Below are 15,068 nucleotides of genomic sequence, written 5' to 3'. Positions count from 1 at the left end.
ACGTTTGACCAGTGTAGGCTTCTGGCAGTAGCTCATATGTACTTAAAGTAGCTTTCTTCATCTCCTCATACTCCCCAAGTTTCAGGAATCTAATGAGGAACTCTGGTCAAATATACCTTGAGCTTGGAAGGATCAAATAAAGTAATTTTGATACATGTTGGTCTGATATAACACATGTTTCATCATCACAAATTTGCTAAAATGCAATTGACAAATTGTCAATGCTATTTGGATAACGTAAACTTTGTACTGAATGTGTATACCTCCTCCGATAGTGAAGCAATTATCTCACTAGCTCTGCCTATCGACTTTATTTGGATTAACAATACCTACATGGTCACCAGCCACTCCATTTGTTTAGCCACTTTGGAACATAGAACAGTATAACACAGGAGGGGGGTTTTCAGCCCACAACATTGTGCTGAACATGATGCTAAACTAAGCTAATCTCTTCTGCCTGCCCTTGGTCCATATCACTCCATTCCTTGCATATTCTTGTGCTTATCTAAAAATCTCTTAAAGGCCCCTATCATATCTGCCTTTACCTTCATCCCTGGCAGCACATTCAACACTTCTACTATGCCCTGTGTGAAAAACTTGCCCCTCACATCTCCTTTGAACTTTTTTCCTCTCACCTTAAATGCATTTTTGAGACATTTCAACTGTGGAGAAAAAAGTCTGACCATCAACCCTACCTATGCATCTTAGAATGTTATAGACTTCCATCAGTTCTCCCCTCAGCCTCCGCCACTCCAGATAAAGCAACCTAAGTTTTTCTAGCCTCTCTTTATAGCTCATACCTATATTCCGGGCAACATCCTGGTAAATCTCTTATCCACCCTCTCTAAAACCTCCACATCCTTCCTGTCATGCGTTGACCAGATTTGTAAGCAATACTCCCAAGTGTGGCCTAACCAAAGTCTTATAAAGCAGCAAAATGAAATCCTGACTCTTGTACTCAATTCCCCGATCAATAAAGGTGAGCATGCCATACTCATTCTTTACTAGCCTATCTGTTTGCATGCCCACTTTCAGGGAAAAATGGACTTGAATCCCAAGATCCCTATATGCATCAGTGCTGTTCAGGGTCTTGCGATTAACTGTATACTTTTTCTTAAATTTGATCTCCCAAAATGCAGCCTTCACATTGCCCAGATTAAACTCCATCTGACATTTCTCCACTCATATCCCACTTTATCCTTTGACAACCTTCTTCCATAGCCACAACTCCATTGATCTTTGTATCAACTGCAAACTTACTAACCCACCCATCTACATTTTCATACCAAGTCATTTGCAGGAGAACCTCAAATATTTGGCATTCAATTATCTGAATATAGGATTACCCGGCAAGATTGCAAGGTCCCGATGCTCGACAAAACTATGTTATCCGGCATTCGACTATCCGGAATTCAATTAACCAATCAAGATACTCACTGCCTGTGTCCTTCGGATAATCAAGGTTTCTCTGTATATATATCACAAACAGCAGAACTACCAGTATGGATCCCTGCAGAACATCACTGGACACGACCTCCAGCCAAGAAAACATCATTCCACCATTACCCTCTGCCTTCTATGGGCAAGCCAAAATTCATGTAGACAGCATTCACTGCTCTACCCTCATTGAACAACTTGTTAGCCTCCTTGAATAATTTAATCAAGTTAAACAAATGTGACCTGCCCTGCACAGAGCCATACTGACTGTCCATAGTTAGGCCATGATTTTCCAATTGCGCATAAATCCTATCCATTAGAATCCTCTCCAATAGCTTCCCAACTACCAGTGTGAGATTCACCAGTCTATAGTTTCTTGGATTGTTCCCTTTTTGAACAGAGGAACAACATTAACCATTCACTAGTACTTTGGGACATCTTCAGTGACTAGCAAGAATACAATGATCTTGGTCAAGGCCCCAGCAATCTCCTCTCTTGCCTCTCTCAAAACCTGGTGTGGATACCATTGGGCCCTGAGGACTTATCCATCTTAACATTCTTCAAAAGACTCAATATCATTTTTTTCTTTATATAAAATGCCCTGGCATATCAGCCTGCTTCACACTAATCTCACCAACTTCCATAGCCTTTTCCTGGGGGATTATCGATGCAAAGTACTCATTTATGAGCTTGCCCACTTCCTCTGTCTCCAGACACAAGTTCCCTCCTTTATTCTTGAGTGGTCCTACCTTCTCCCTAGTTATCTTCTTGTTTTTAGTGTATGTATAGAATTCTTTGGGATTCTATTTAACCCTACTTGCCAAGGTTATTTCATGGCCCTTTCTTGTTCTCCTAACTTCCTGCTTGAGTTCTTTCCTGCTCCTTTATACTCCTCAAGGGCCCTGTCTGATTTTAGCTTCCTAACTCTTGCATAAGCTTTCTTAGATGAAATGAGAAAGACCTTAACTTTGAACTTGGCAAATGCTTGGACATATTTGAACAGATCCCCACTAGATCTTTGGCTATGATAACATTGCTCTTCATCACTGTCCTCATCACTACTTCTAGTTTTCACCTCTACCTCCAGCATTTTAAGTCGACTCTGAGTTTTCAGTTCCAATCTCTGAAGTTTGAAAACTCTGTTTCTTTGGGGTGGTATGGTGGCTCAGTGGTTAGCACTGCTGCCTCAGAGCAGCAGTGGAGTTTGCATGTTGTCCCCATGTTTGGACGCTCTAGTTTCCTCCCTCACCCAACAGTTGCAGTTTAGGCGAATTGGCCGTGCTAAATTGCCCATCGTGTCCAGGGATGTCTCAGTTAGTGGATTAGCTATGGGAAGTGCAGGATTATGGGGATAGGGTAGAGTCTGGGTCAGATGCTCTTCGGAGGGAGGGTGTGGATTCAATGGGCTTAATGGCCTGCTTCTACACTTTTGGCATTCTATGATGGATTCTATGATGATTCTGCCATTTTTCTACTTTTTAATCATAATTTAAACTGTTTCATTTTTTTTCATGTTCAAGCTGCTTCATTTGCAATTGAATATCAAAGATTCTAATGGCATTCTTGGCAATTGTAAATGCGGTGTGATTGTCACGATTATCTCCATTTTCCTCAGACACAGCACACCCAACTCCAGTCACTTAGCAATTCCAAAAGCTTTGCCTTGTTCACTTTCTGTAAAATACCTGAAGTAACTTCTTCCACTCCTAGAAAACTCATAGTGACTGAAAGAGCCATTATTATACAAGGCACACACTGTTTGAATGAATCGAATTCAATACCCAAACAAAAAAAAAACACTCAGTCCTCACTACCTTTGAGTCCAATAATCCAAAATTAAGCATGGAATTAGATATTTGGATCGAGACAAGAGCTCCAAATTTGTTACGGATTAGACCTAACCCCTTCAAAATATATTCACAAGATAGTCTATACCCATGGTAGGCTCATTCAGAAGGTCAGGAGGAATGGGATACAGGGGAACTTAGCTGTCTGGATACAGAATTGGCTGGCCAACAGAAGACAGCGAGTAGTAGTAGAAGGAAAATATTTTGCCTGGAAGTCAGTGGTGAGTGGTGTTCCACAGGGCTCTGTCCTTGGGCCTCTACGGTTTGTAATTTTTATTAATGACTTGGATGAGGGGATTGAAGTATGGATCAGCAAGTTTGCAGACGACACAAAGGTTGGAGGTGTCGTTGACAGTATAGAGGGCTGTTGTAGGCTGCAGCGGGACATTGACAGGATGCAGAGATGGGCTGAGAAATGGCAGGTGGAGTTCAACCTGGATAAATGCGAGGTGATGCATTTTGGAAGGTCGAATTTGAAAGCTGAGTACAGGATTAAGGATAGGATTCTTGGCAGTGTGGAGGAACAGAGGGATCTTGGTGTGCAGGTACATAGATCCCTTAAAATGGCCACCCAAATGGACAGGGTTGTTAAGAAAGCATATGGTGTTTTGGCTTTCATTAACAAGGGGATTGAGTTTAAGAGTCATGAGATCTTGTTGCAGCTCTATAAAACTTTGGTTAGACCGCACTTGTAATACTGCGTCCAGTTCTGGTCACCCTATTATAGGAAAGACGTGGATGCTTTGGAGAGGGTTCAGAGGAGGTTTACCAGAATGCTGCCTGGACTGGAGGGCTTATCGTATGAAGAGAGGTTGACTGAGCTTGGACTTTTTTCATTGGAGAAAAGGAGGAGGAGAGGGGACTTAATTGAGGTATACAAAATAATGAGAGGCATAGATAGAGTCGATAGCCAGAGACTATTTCCCAGGGCAGAAATGGCTAACACGAGGAGTCATAATTTTAAGCTGGTTGGAGGAAAGTATGGAGGGGGTGTCAGAGGCGCGTTCTTTACACAGAGAGTTGTGAGAGCATGGAAGGCGTTGCCAGCAGCAGTTGTGGAAGCAAGGTCATTGGGGACATTTAAGACACTGCTGGACATGCACATGGTCACAGAAATTTGAGGGTGCATACATGAGGATCAATGGTCGGCACAACATCGTGGGCTGAAGGGCCTGTTCTGTGCTGTACTGTTCTATGTTCTATACCCTGACATTTCCTTATTTTGAAGACATGTGCCAAGCATTCAATTCCAGATGTAATTCAATTTCTCAAATTGATAGTATTGAAGCAAAATACACATTTTTTTTGCTACAATTTATTGCTACAATTAAAGTAAAATAAAAGAATGAAGAAACTGGAACTCGATTGAAAAACCTAACATTCCTGAAGAAGGGCTCATGCCCGAAACGTAGATTTTCCTGCTCCTTGGATGCTGCCTGACCTGCTGCGCTTTTCCAGCAACACATTTTCAGCTCTGAAAAACTTAATAGTATTCTTTGAAAACCAAACAGTACTGTTGCAATATAGTAATATCCATAAACACACAGCCTTGGCAAAGGCAAATTCAGTAAAATACATTGTTTCACAGGCAATTCACCAGCCCAGGAGGAAAAACATCATGAGAAAACTCTGAGAGAGAGACTAGCAGGGAGTGATGGACTACAAATTTCAAACCCAGCTTCAAAGACCTGTCTCTGTGGGAACTTCATGCAATTCATTCAGGCTGCTTCCATTACTCCAACTTTTAAAAAAAACCAAGGCCTGCTAAGCTGTTTAATTGATTATCTTTGGAGCAGACAGCCCAAACCTTTTTCTTTAAAAAAAAAAGAACAAAGTACCCCTCTTAAAATCATAGTGTTGTCACACAAGAAGCTGTGTTGAGTCAGCAAAGTACATTACATGTCTACATATGAGACAAGACTAAATGCCATTAATTGTGTTATGACACTGAGGTGAACCCCTCTGTTCATTAAACCAAATGCCCCAGAAAAGCTCACCTTGCCTTGTAATCTATTAAAATGAGTAATACCTCACAAATTTTACTATTTAAAGAAAATGGCATCAAATAACTTTTTTAACTCTAAAAGAGCATTAAACAACTATTCACAATCCTCGCCCCCCACATCCCCTTTCTCTTTACTGCTTATTATCTGCCTCCAATTCTGTAACAATACGTTATTCCAATAAGGTTGAAAAATCACACAGCACCAGGTTATTAGTCCAACAGGTTTTGTTTTAGATTAGATTCTCTACAGTGTGGAAACAGGCCTTTCGGCCCAACAAGTCCACACCGCCCCTCCGAAGAGAAACCCACCAAACCCATTCTCCTACCCTATATTTACCCCTGACTAATACTGTGGGCAATTTAGCATAGCCAATTCACCTGACCTACACATCTTTGGATTGTGGGAGGAAACCGGAGCACCTGGAGGAAATCCACGCAGACACAGGGAGAATGTGCAAACTCCATACAGACAGGCGGGAATCGAATTTGAAAGCACTAGCTTTCGGAGTGCTGCTCCTTCATCAAGTGGTTATGGAGTATAAGATTATAGGATACAGAATTTTTCACAAAAGTTTACAGTGTGATGTAACTGAAATTATACATTGAAAACATCTGGTTTGTTTGTTAAGTCTCTCATCTTTTAGAATGGCAAGTCAACTCTTAATAATAAGAATAATAAACAATAACATTTAATTATTTACCACAATAAATACTATAACAACAAAAGGTACTACAAACTAACAATGTACACTATTAATCTAATCAACTATCTTATGTTTTAACTTATCTCTGGATGATCATATATGACCACACTAGAGCTTGGCCTTGATCCACGTGCTGATGATCACCTGGTTGTCTTCTCCCAGTGATCCCAGGGGTGACTTCTCTTCACAGTGGTTGGACTCGAGTTACTCTTGAGGGTGGTGTTGCAGCAAATAGTTGTTGTTCTAGCCCTTTTGGGAGGGTCTTTAGTGTTCTCCAATAGATCGATCAGGGTTCGATCACCATGATCAATTGGACACAACCAGGCATTGACATGTTAATGGCAGGGTGATTCTTAGGCAACCATTCCTTGAGGTGTTAGGCACACACACAGGTCAGGCAGCCCTCTCCAGTTGAGGGTGTGAGGGTGCCTCTGTTTCTGATTATCCTAGGAATAGCATTCAGTATATTGGTACTGTGTTAATGGTATACTGTATTGTCTGCAGCTGTTAGGTCAATTACATACTGTCTGTCTGTAGCTTAGATTACTTACAGTAGTGGAAACAGGCCCTTCGGCCCAACAAGTCCACACTGCCCCGCCGAAGCGCAACCCACCCATACCCCTACATCTACCCCTTACCTAACACTACGGGCAATTTAGCATGGCCAATTCACCTGACCTGCACACCTTTGGACTGTGGGAGGAAACCGGAGCACCCGGAGGAAACCCACGCAGACACGGGGAGAATGTGCAAACTCCACACAGTCAGTCGCCTGAGGCAGGAATTGAACCCGGGTCTCTGGCGCTGTGAGGCAGCAGTGCTAACCACTGTGCCACCATAGCTGCAGAGAGAAAGTGAGGAATGCAGATGCTGGAGATCAGAGTCGAAGAGTGTGGCACTGGAAAAGCACAGCTGGTCAAGCAGCATCCGAGAAGCAGGAGAATCAAGGTTTCGGGCATAAACCCTTCACCATTCCTGATGAAGAGCTTATGCCCGAAACCTCGATTTTCCTGCTCCTGCGATGTTGCCTGACCATCTGTAGCTGCAGCCTGTCTGGATTCTGCAATATCTTTATTAGCACAGTCACCTTGGTGAAGGTTTGTCTCAGTTTCCCAGCATGCTTCATTTATTGTCCATTTTCATTAATCCGTCATTTTGAGCGGCCCATTTAGCCTCGGTACACGTTTTTATTAGTTAGTACATTGAATACAAGAGTTGAGATGTTATATTAAGGCTTTATAGGATATTGTTAGGCCACATTTGGAATACTGCATTTAATTCTGGTCTCCCTGCTATAGGTAAGATGTTGTTAAACTTGAAAGGATGCAGAAATGATTTAAATGGATGTTGAAAGGTTTGAAGCTGAATAGGCTGGGGTTATTTTCCCTGGAACACCAGAGGCTGAGGGGTGACCTTACAGAGGTTTATAAAATCATGAGGAGCATGGCTAGGGTGCACAGGGTAAGGGAGTCAGAGCTAGAGGGCATATGTTTAAGGTGAGAGGGGAAAGATTTAAAAAGGATTTGAGGGGTAACTTTTTCATACAGGGTGTGGAGCATGTATGGAATGAGCTGCCAGAGGAAAAGTTAAAGATGGATATAATTACATATAAAAGTATTTGGATAGGTATATGAATAGGAAGAGCTTAGCAGGATATAGAAAACAGGCTGCCATTATAGTTATTTTTAATCAGCTTGTTCAGATGTGTTATGGCACATCTCTGAAGCAATTGGGGCTTGAACCTATTAGATTCTGGCCAAGAGGTAAGATCACTACCACTGCCCCACAAGAGCCCATAGGCTGTCACTTATACATTGACCTGTTTTTCTTTTGATTATATTGGCAGCAGAACTACCATCACATGTTGTGCAACTATGTCGAGGGTTGCACCTAATTAATTTCATGACTGAGAAATAATGAACAAAGCAGATAAAATGGATTGAAATCAAGCAAAAACAGATGTCTTTATTTTGCTATTGTGTTTTTCCTGTTCTTTGGTACATTTTTTCTCCTCTGTCACTGATAATATCAATTATCAACCAACACAAGATCTGCTCATTTGACATTGACTGGGGATCAGTCAGTGAAATTTCTTGATTGAGCTGTATTCGTCTACCCAATAATAATGAACCCATTTATCTGCTGAGTTGTTCATTGAAACATCTAACATTGCCTTTTCCCTGAATTGAAATCCCAGTAATTGCTATGCATAATTTAATAGATAAGCCTAAACATTATAATGAATTTAAAACAATTCTGACATCACCAACTCAAATCTATAAGCCCACTTCTCACCTCATCTTGGATCAGCTGAGAAATTCACCAAATGTTTCTTTGTAAAATTTCAACTATGGAAAGCATTGCTAACGATTTGTTGTTTAACCTAATCTATATTTATCCCACCGTAAATTGCACCATTATGCTTGCCTATATTGGAATGTGTATTATGAAAAAAAAACTTTAACTTAATTTTACAGGTGCTGCAGCTGCAATGCCATTGAACTCCTCTCAACCTCTGTCAAGCCCTGCTCCAAATCATCGTGGAGTGCCTTCAAACTCGAACATTTTGCAGGTGAATCCAGCAAGCAACCAAGGACCTAGAATGCCTCCCATTTCAGGAACTCAAAGTGACAGGAGCACAGGAATGTATGGAAGTATGTCAGCTTCTCAGCAGGGAGTATATACTGTTTCTTCCAGTATTAATCAATTGCAGCATCACACAAATCAAAGTCAAATGGGAATGACACAGAACAATATAGCAGTGCCAAGGCAGTCAACCTTAGGTCAAGGAACTACAATGTCAGGGTTTGGTACTGGGTCTGTTGGAAGTTCTGCCATGTCTCAGCAGCAGTTAAGACCAGTTTTGAACCACATAAACACCAGTATATCTGCACAGAGACTTACAAATATGATGACCAATTCCACTATGGCACCACAGAACTGGACACCACCGGCAGTGCAGATAACTCCAAAACAGACACAATTGGGACATAATGTAAGATTCTCTAATAATGCTTCCTTTCCAAATCAAGCAGTTCAGCCCAACATGTCCAATCAACATTTTGCTCAGCGAGGCATGGCACAACCAAACCAAATAGCTCCTGGAGTTCAGATGCAGCCTTTGAGTCAAGCTATAAGTGCACAGACCATAAGTTCACTGAGTGGGCCTTCCCCAAGAGTTAGTCAGCCAAGGGCACAACCACAAGCTATGTCTATAATGAATCAGACAGCAGCAAGCCTGGCTGTGCAAATATTACCCACAACCAATTTCCCTTCCACCAACCGGAATCCTCAAGGGTACCAGAGAACAAATCACAACAGTGATTTGGCATTTGACTTCCTCAACCAACAAGTTGACAATACACTTTCTGGACTCAGCAGTGACTCAGATTTCCTTGACTCATTGATAAAAAATAGCACTGGCAATGATGACTGGATGAAAGACTTAAATCTTGATGAAATTTTGGGGCAGCATTCCTGAAAAACTTTGAGGATTGTTAAATGTTATCCATCTGTGGAGCAGTACTGATGGACAGAATTTATCTGTGCCTGTAGCTAGTTGACAAAGCATCCCACAGGGATCGCAGGTGTGCACAGCTGTGCCCAACTGGATACAGTTTGCTGAATGGACGTGCACTGTAAAAATATACCAGTACATCATGAAGTGTATATTGCAATACTCAAAATATATAAATGTAATTGCTTAGAAATATATTTTGTAAAATATGTTTTTAACTGAAAATCATATTCTGTGTAAGAACATTATATTTATACATGTTTTCTGAAAAAGTTCTGTGAATCCTTGTAGTGAAATATGTTTATTTACGAAAATTAAATTGTACATGTTTATTTTCTGCAATAGTTTTAAATTGACTTATGTTAGATCAGTGATCTACTTATTGGTTTCAAATGCATACAGTAGTATCTTTTAAAGTGTTTTACAGTATTATTATTATTTTATAAACATTTTCATTGATGTACACTTATCCATTGTGAACCTTTGTGGAAAAACATGCTAAAATTATTAGTTTTAGTTATAAATTCCGTTATCATTCTGCTACATTGGACTGTTTGTAAGTTAAACAGTAGATATGGTTATTAGTGTCATTGTATATTTTCACTTTACATTAAGACAGGACAGGTTTTACAAATCATGAATGTGTATCAGCCTAAATTATGTCAAAGAGCTTACAGATTCACAGTTCAAAGTAAGCTTCTACACATCTTAAGTTCAAATCTGGAATGTGCGACATTCCAGCCTGCCTGTTGTGTATTGGTTGAGCTTCTTTAGTTTTCAGTTTGGGTTTGTGATAGAGCCTTGAACATACTCTCATCTCTGAAATTCATTCTCATGTTCCCTGGATACTCACAAATGACACTGTATATGGCTTCTCTGAAGATAAAAGTTTCCTTCTTAGTACTTTCAATGTGCCTGTGACTTCTGACACTCCATGTGATATCAAGAAACGGTTGAAGGCATTGGATCCTGCAAAGACTACAGGTCCTGACAACATTCAGCAATAGGATTGAGGAATTGTGCTCTACAATTTGCTGCTCCTCCAGCCAGGCTGTTCCAATGCAGTAACAAACTGGCAGTTACCTGACAATGTGGAAAATTGCCCAAGTATATACTGTTCAGAAAAAGTAGGACGAATCCAACCCAGACAATCTAACCCGGACCCCATCAGTCTACTCTCGACCATCAGTAAAGTGATGGAAGGTGTCATCAACAGTGCTATCAAGCAAAACCTACTCAGCAATAACCTGCGCAGTGATGTCCAGTTTGGGTTCTGCTAGGGTCACTCAGTTCTTGACCTCATTACAGCCTTGGTTCAAACATGGACAAAAGAGCTGAATTCCAGAGGTAAGGTGAGAGTGACGGCCCTTGACATTAAGGCTGCATTCAACTGAGTGTGGTATCGTGGAACTCCAGCAAAACTGGAATCATTGGGTATCAGGGGACAATCTCTCTGGTGGTTAGATTCATACCTGACACTAGGACGATGGTCATGAGTGTTGGAGGTCGGTCATCTCAGCTCCAGACCATCTCTGAAGGGGTTCCTCAGGGTAGTGTCCTAGGGCCATCTTCATGCAGTCCTCACTTTTGCCATCTTCATTAATGAACACCCTTCCACCATAAGGTCAGAAGTGGAGATGTTCGTTGATGATTGCATAATGCTCAGCACCATTCATGCCTCCCCAGACACTGAAGCAGTCCATTTTCAAATGCAACAAGAATTGGACAATATCCAAGCATGGGATGATAAGTGGCAATTAACATTTGCACCATAAATGCCAGGTTATGACTATCACCAACAAGAGACAATCTAACCACCATGCCTTGACATTCAATGGTGTTATCATTATAGAATCTCCCACGATCAACATCCTGGCAGTTATCATTGATTAGAAACTGAACTGGACTCACCACATAAATGCTGTGGTTACATGAGTAGGTCAGAGGCTAGGAATATTGCAGTAAGAAACTCACCTCCTGATTCCCCAAAGTCTGTCCATCATCCACAAGTCACAAGTGTGATGGAATACTCCCCACTTGCCTGGATGAGTGCAACCCAAACAACACTCAAAAACTTGATACCATCCAGGATAAAGCAGCCCACTTGATTGGCATTGTATCTACAAGCATTCTGTTCAGTAGCAGCAGTGTGTATTATCTACAAGATGCACTGCAGAAATTCACCAACGATCGTCAGCACTTTCCAAACCCAAAACCAATTCAATCGAGAAAGATAAGGGCAGCAGCTATATGGGAACACCATCACTTTCAAGTTCCTTTCCATGCCACTCACCATCCTGATTGGAAATATATCGGCATTCCTTACTGTCACTTGGTCAAAATTCTGGAATTCCCTCTCTAATGACATTGTGGACCAACCCACAGAAGGTGTACTTCAGCAGTTCAAAAAGTCAGCTTACTACCATCTTCTCAAGGGCAACTAGGGACAGGCAATAAATGCTGGCCAGCCAGCAACAGCTACACCCCACAAAATGAATAAATACAAAAAATAGACTGTTTGTGGTTCCTGCTCCAAACTTCCTTTCCGAGCTACTGACTCAATCCCTCTCATTGAGATTAAGCCATCTGTTGGTGATCTCAAGATGAGCTTTAGATCTCATGTTCACACCATCCATAAACCTGCTTATTTTCACCTCCATAATGTCACCTTAGTTCAGGCTTCTTTCAGTTCATCTGTTGCTGAACCTCCCATTCATATGCTTGTTGCATCTAGATTGAGTATTCCAATGTACTTGGCTGGTCTGTCATTCTACCTTCTGAAAACTCATGTTTGTACAAAACTCTCCCATCCATGTTTAACTTGCACTAAATCTATTACACCTGAACTTGCTGACCTACAATGTCTCTTCGTCAAGCAATATCTTAATTTTCAAATTCTAATGCTTGTTTAAAAAATTCTTCTATGACCTCATCCTCTCTTTCTCTCTCTACGTAATCTTCTCTCATTCCACAATTTCTGAGTTACCTGCATTCCTCTAATTCTGGTCTTCTGGACAACTCAATTTTAATTGTCTAGGTCCTAAACTCTTGAATACCCTCTTTGCCTCCCTACTTTGTTTCCTCCTTTAAGTCACTCCTTAAAACCTACCTCTTTGAGTCATCTTTGACTATTTTTGGTCATCTTGTTTGGCTTGATGTATTTTGTTTGCATTTCTGCTATGAAGCAATTTGGAATGTTTTAATATTTTATATAGAATATAGAATATTTTAAAGAACGTCATTTACATAAATGTCCTTGTAGCTATTGGTGCAGTTCTATCTGGGAGATGCAAGTTCCTTAAGATTTTGATTTCAGCAGGTTGTGCTTCCAAAGAGCCAATTCCGTGCAGTAGTATTATTGCTCATTTTAGAGTTCTTCTTGGTTTGAAGGTATTTGGTCAAAAAGGTTTTGTAATTTTGTAGCAGCATGAAGTATATTTTTCTAACTTAGTGTTGATATAGGAGGGCCAGTTAGCTTACTTGCATAGCTGTTTGTAGTAATAACAACAATGGTTTGGGTTCAGTTCTGACCAGCTGGTGTAATTCTTGGACCTTCTTCTTCTCCTTGATCCAATGTAATATCATGGGCCATGATTACCATCCCACAGACAATAGACATTAGATAGAAAGGTGACACCCCTAACATTTGATGAAGTAATGCCAATGACACTAATGCATATATTCATCTGATTCCAAGCTCTCATTTGAATTCAGATACAGTATCATTGTGTATAAAATTTCCAGCACCATTTACAGAACTCCTTTTCAATCAATAGTTATTTAAATCAATAGTCACTTAATCATTGTTCATCAGAAATATATGTGTTTTTAGAAAAGTGGTGCTGTCACAATGGATTGAAATGTTCTTCACAATAACAGGTGCTGGGTCTACAAGGATAAATAGATAGATTACCGCTGTTCAGAAATTAACCAAGGCTTTCCAATCAGTTCCAGTTAAATTTGCTCCAAATCCCCATGATTTATTCTTAAACATTGCAGTGTTAAAGGGAATTGAAATCATGTTCGCTGATTGAAATTAGGCAACAATATTAAAGTTTATGAAATATATCTGACATTGGTTCTAACCTAGGGAATGTTAACTTTATTAAATGACAGTAATGCACTATGTTAAGAAAAGAATCCCTTTATTTAAGTTTAATACTGTTGATAACATTAAATAGATGAACATATTGATGTCAGAAGCATTGTCATTTACATTGTGCATTTTCCAGTGCTGAGATTTGGATTGAATAGATTCAGATGAATTATCTATGGCTGAACACTTCCTTTTTTAGAACTGATCTGAAAACCAGTGGAGCAATGTATTCATCTTTGTTATTGCGCCATTTCATGTGTTGTAAATTATTAAAGTCAAACACTACTCCACTATATTGGGGTGGCACGGAGGCTCAGTGGTTAGTACGGCTGCCTCACAGCACCAGGGTCCCAGGTTCGATTCTAGCCTCGGGTGACTGTCTGTGTGGAGTTTACACATTCTCCCTGTGTCTGCGTGGGTTTCCTCTGGGTGCTCCGGTTTCCTCCCACCGTCGAAAGATGTGCAGGTCAGATGAATTTGCCATGCTAAATTGCCCATAGTGGTAGGTGCATTAGTCAGAGGGAAATGGGTCTGGATGGTTTACTCTTCAGAGGGTCGGTGTGGACTTGTTGGGCCAAAGGGCCTGTTTCCACACTGTAGGGAATCTAATCTAATCTATAATAAAACAATGAACTGTGGATGCTGGAGATCTGAAACAAAAACAAAAATTGCTGGAGAATCCAACAGCTCTGGCAGCATCTGTGGGAAGAAGGCAGAGTGAATGGGTCGAGTGACTTTTCATCTTATTATTACTTATTCTGCTCATGTTTTGAATTAAGATTAATCCCTAAAAAAATTATTTTTATTTTTCAGCTAGGTGGCTAATGATAGTGGTTTTTAGTTCATGTCATAATGTTGACATGTATAGTGAAACAATCAATATAACAGAACCAAGTCTTTTAGATATACCAGCCATGTGAATGGTACTTTTGTATAATAGATTTTGTAAAAGTTCTATTGAAACAATATTATTACATTGCATTTTGTATTTTATTGTAATACAGTATCTTTCTAAAAATATTTCTAAATATACTGCTGCATATGCAGCAAGTAATGTGTCATAAAACTGCTGTAATTTATTTTTCTTTGGAATTAAACAGCAAGCAGACCACACTCTGTTCATTCAGTGAACTTTGTATCAATGGTCCTGCAACTAACATTTTATAACCATCGTTAAAAAATTGTGAAAGATTAGGAATATCCTGCATTGACCTGGCTGATCCAGTCACTCAGTACTGAGGGGGTGACATTCAATGCCCTATGGCTAAGGACAGAGTAAATAAAATGGCTAAGGTTCATTTACTACCCCACTATCTTGCAGGCGTGAAGCATTACAATGATACCTCCCATAACAATGTCAGTGACTTACATAATGTGCAGTTCCACAAATGCAAGTAGTTATTTAGAACATCATCTGAATTGTTTTTAATATCTGAACTTAGTTAAAAATCACACAACACCA

General features: G+C 40.3%; 1 protein-coding gene across 7 annotated transcripts in view; it reads left to right on the top strand.

Moving 5' to 3' along the window:
• maml2 (mastermind like transcriptional coactivator 2) overlaps positions 1 to 14,713 on the top strand; it is a 434,176-nt gene extending 419,463 nt beyond the window's left edge. For all 7 annotated transcript variants that reach the window (XM_087988004.1, XM_043691468.2, XM_087988002.1 and 4 more), the window contains one exon: positions 8,471 to 14,713. In XM_087988004.1, the coding sequence (XP_087844130.1) occupies positions 8,471 to 9,474 (1,004 nt within the window). In that variant the 3' untranslated portion in view covers positions 9,475 to 14,713. The remainder of the gene's footprint in view (positions 1 to 8,470) is intronic.
• The last annotated feature ends 355 nt before the right edge of the window (positions 14,714 to 15,068 follow it).

The sequence above is a fragment of the Chiloscyllium plagiosum genome, unplaced genomic scaffold (genome assembly GCF_037043375.1).
Source record: "Chiloscyllium plagiosum isolate Xiang-an unplaced genomic scaffold, Cpla_swu_hap1 HiC_scaffold_6, whole genome shotgun sequence".
Lineage (NCBI taxonomy): Eukaryota > Metazoa > Chordata > Chondrichthyes > Orectolobiformes > Hemiscylliidae > Chiloscyllium > Chiloscyllium plagiosum.
Note: the sequence above shows the minus strand (reverse complement) of the source record. Positions and strands in the feature narration are given on the sequence as shown.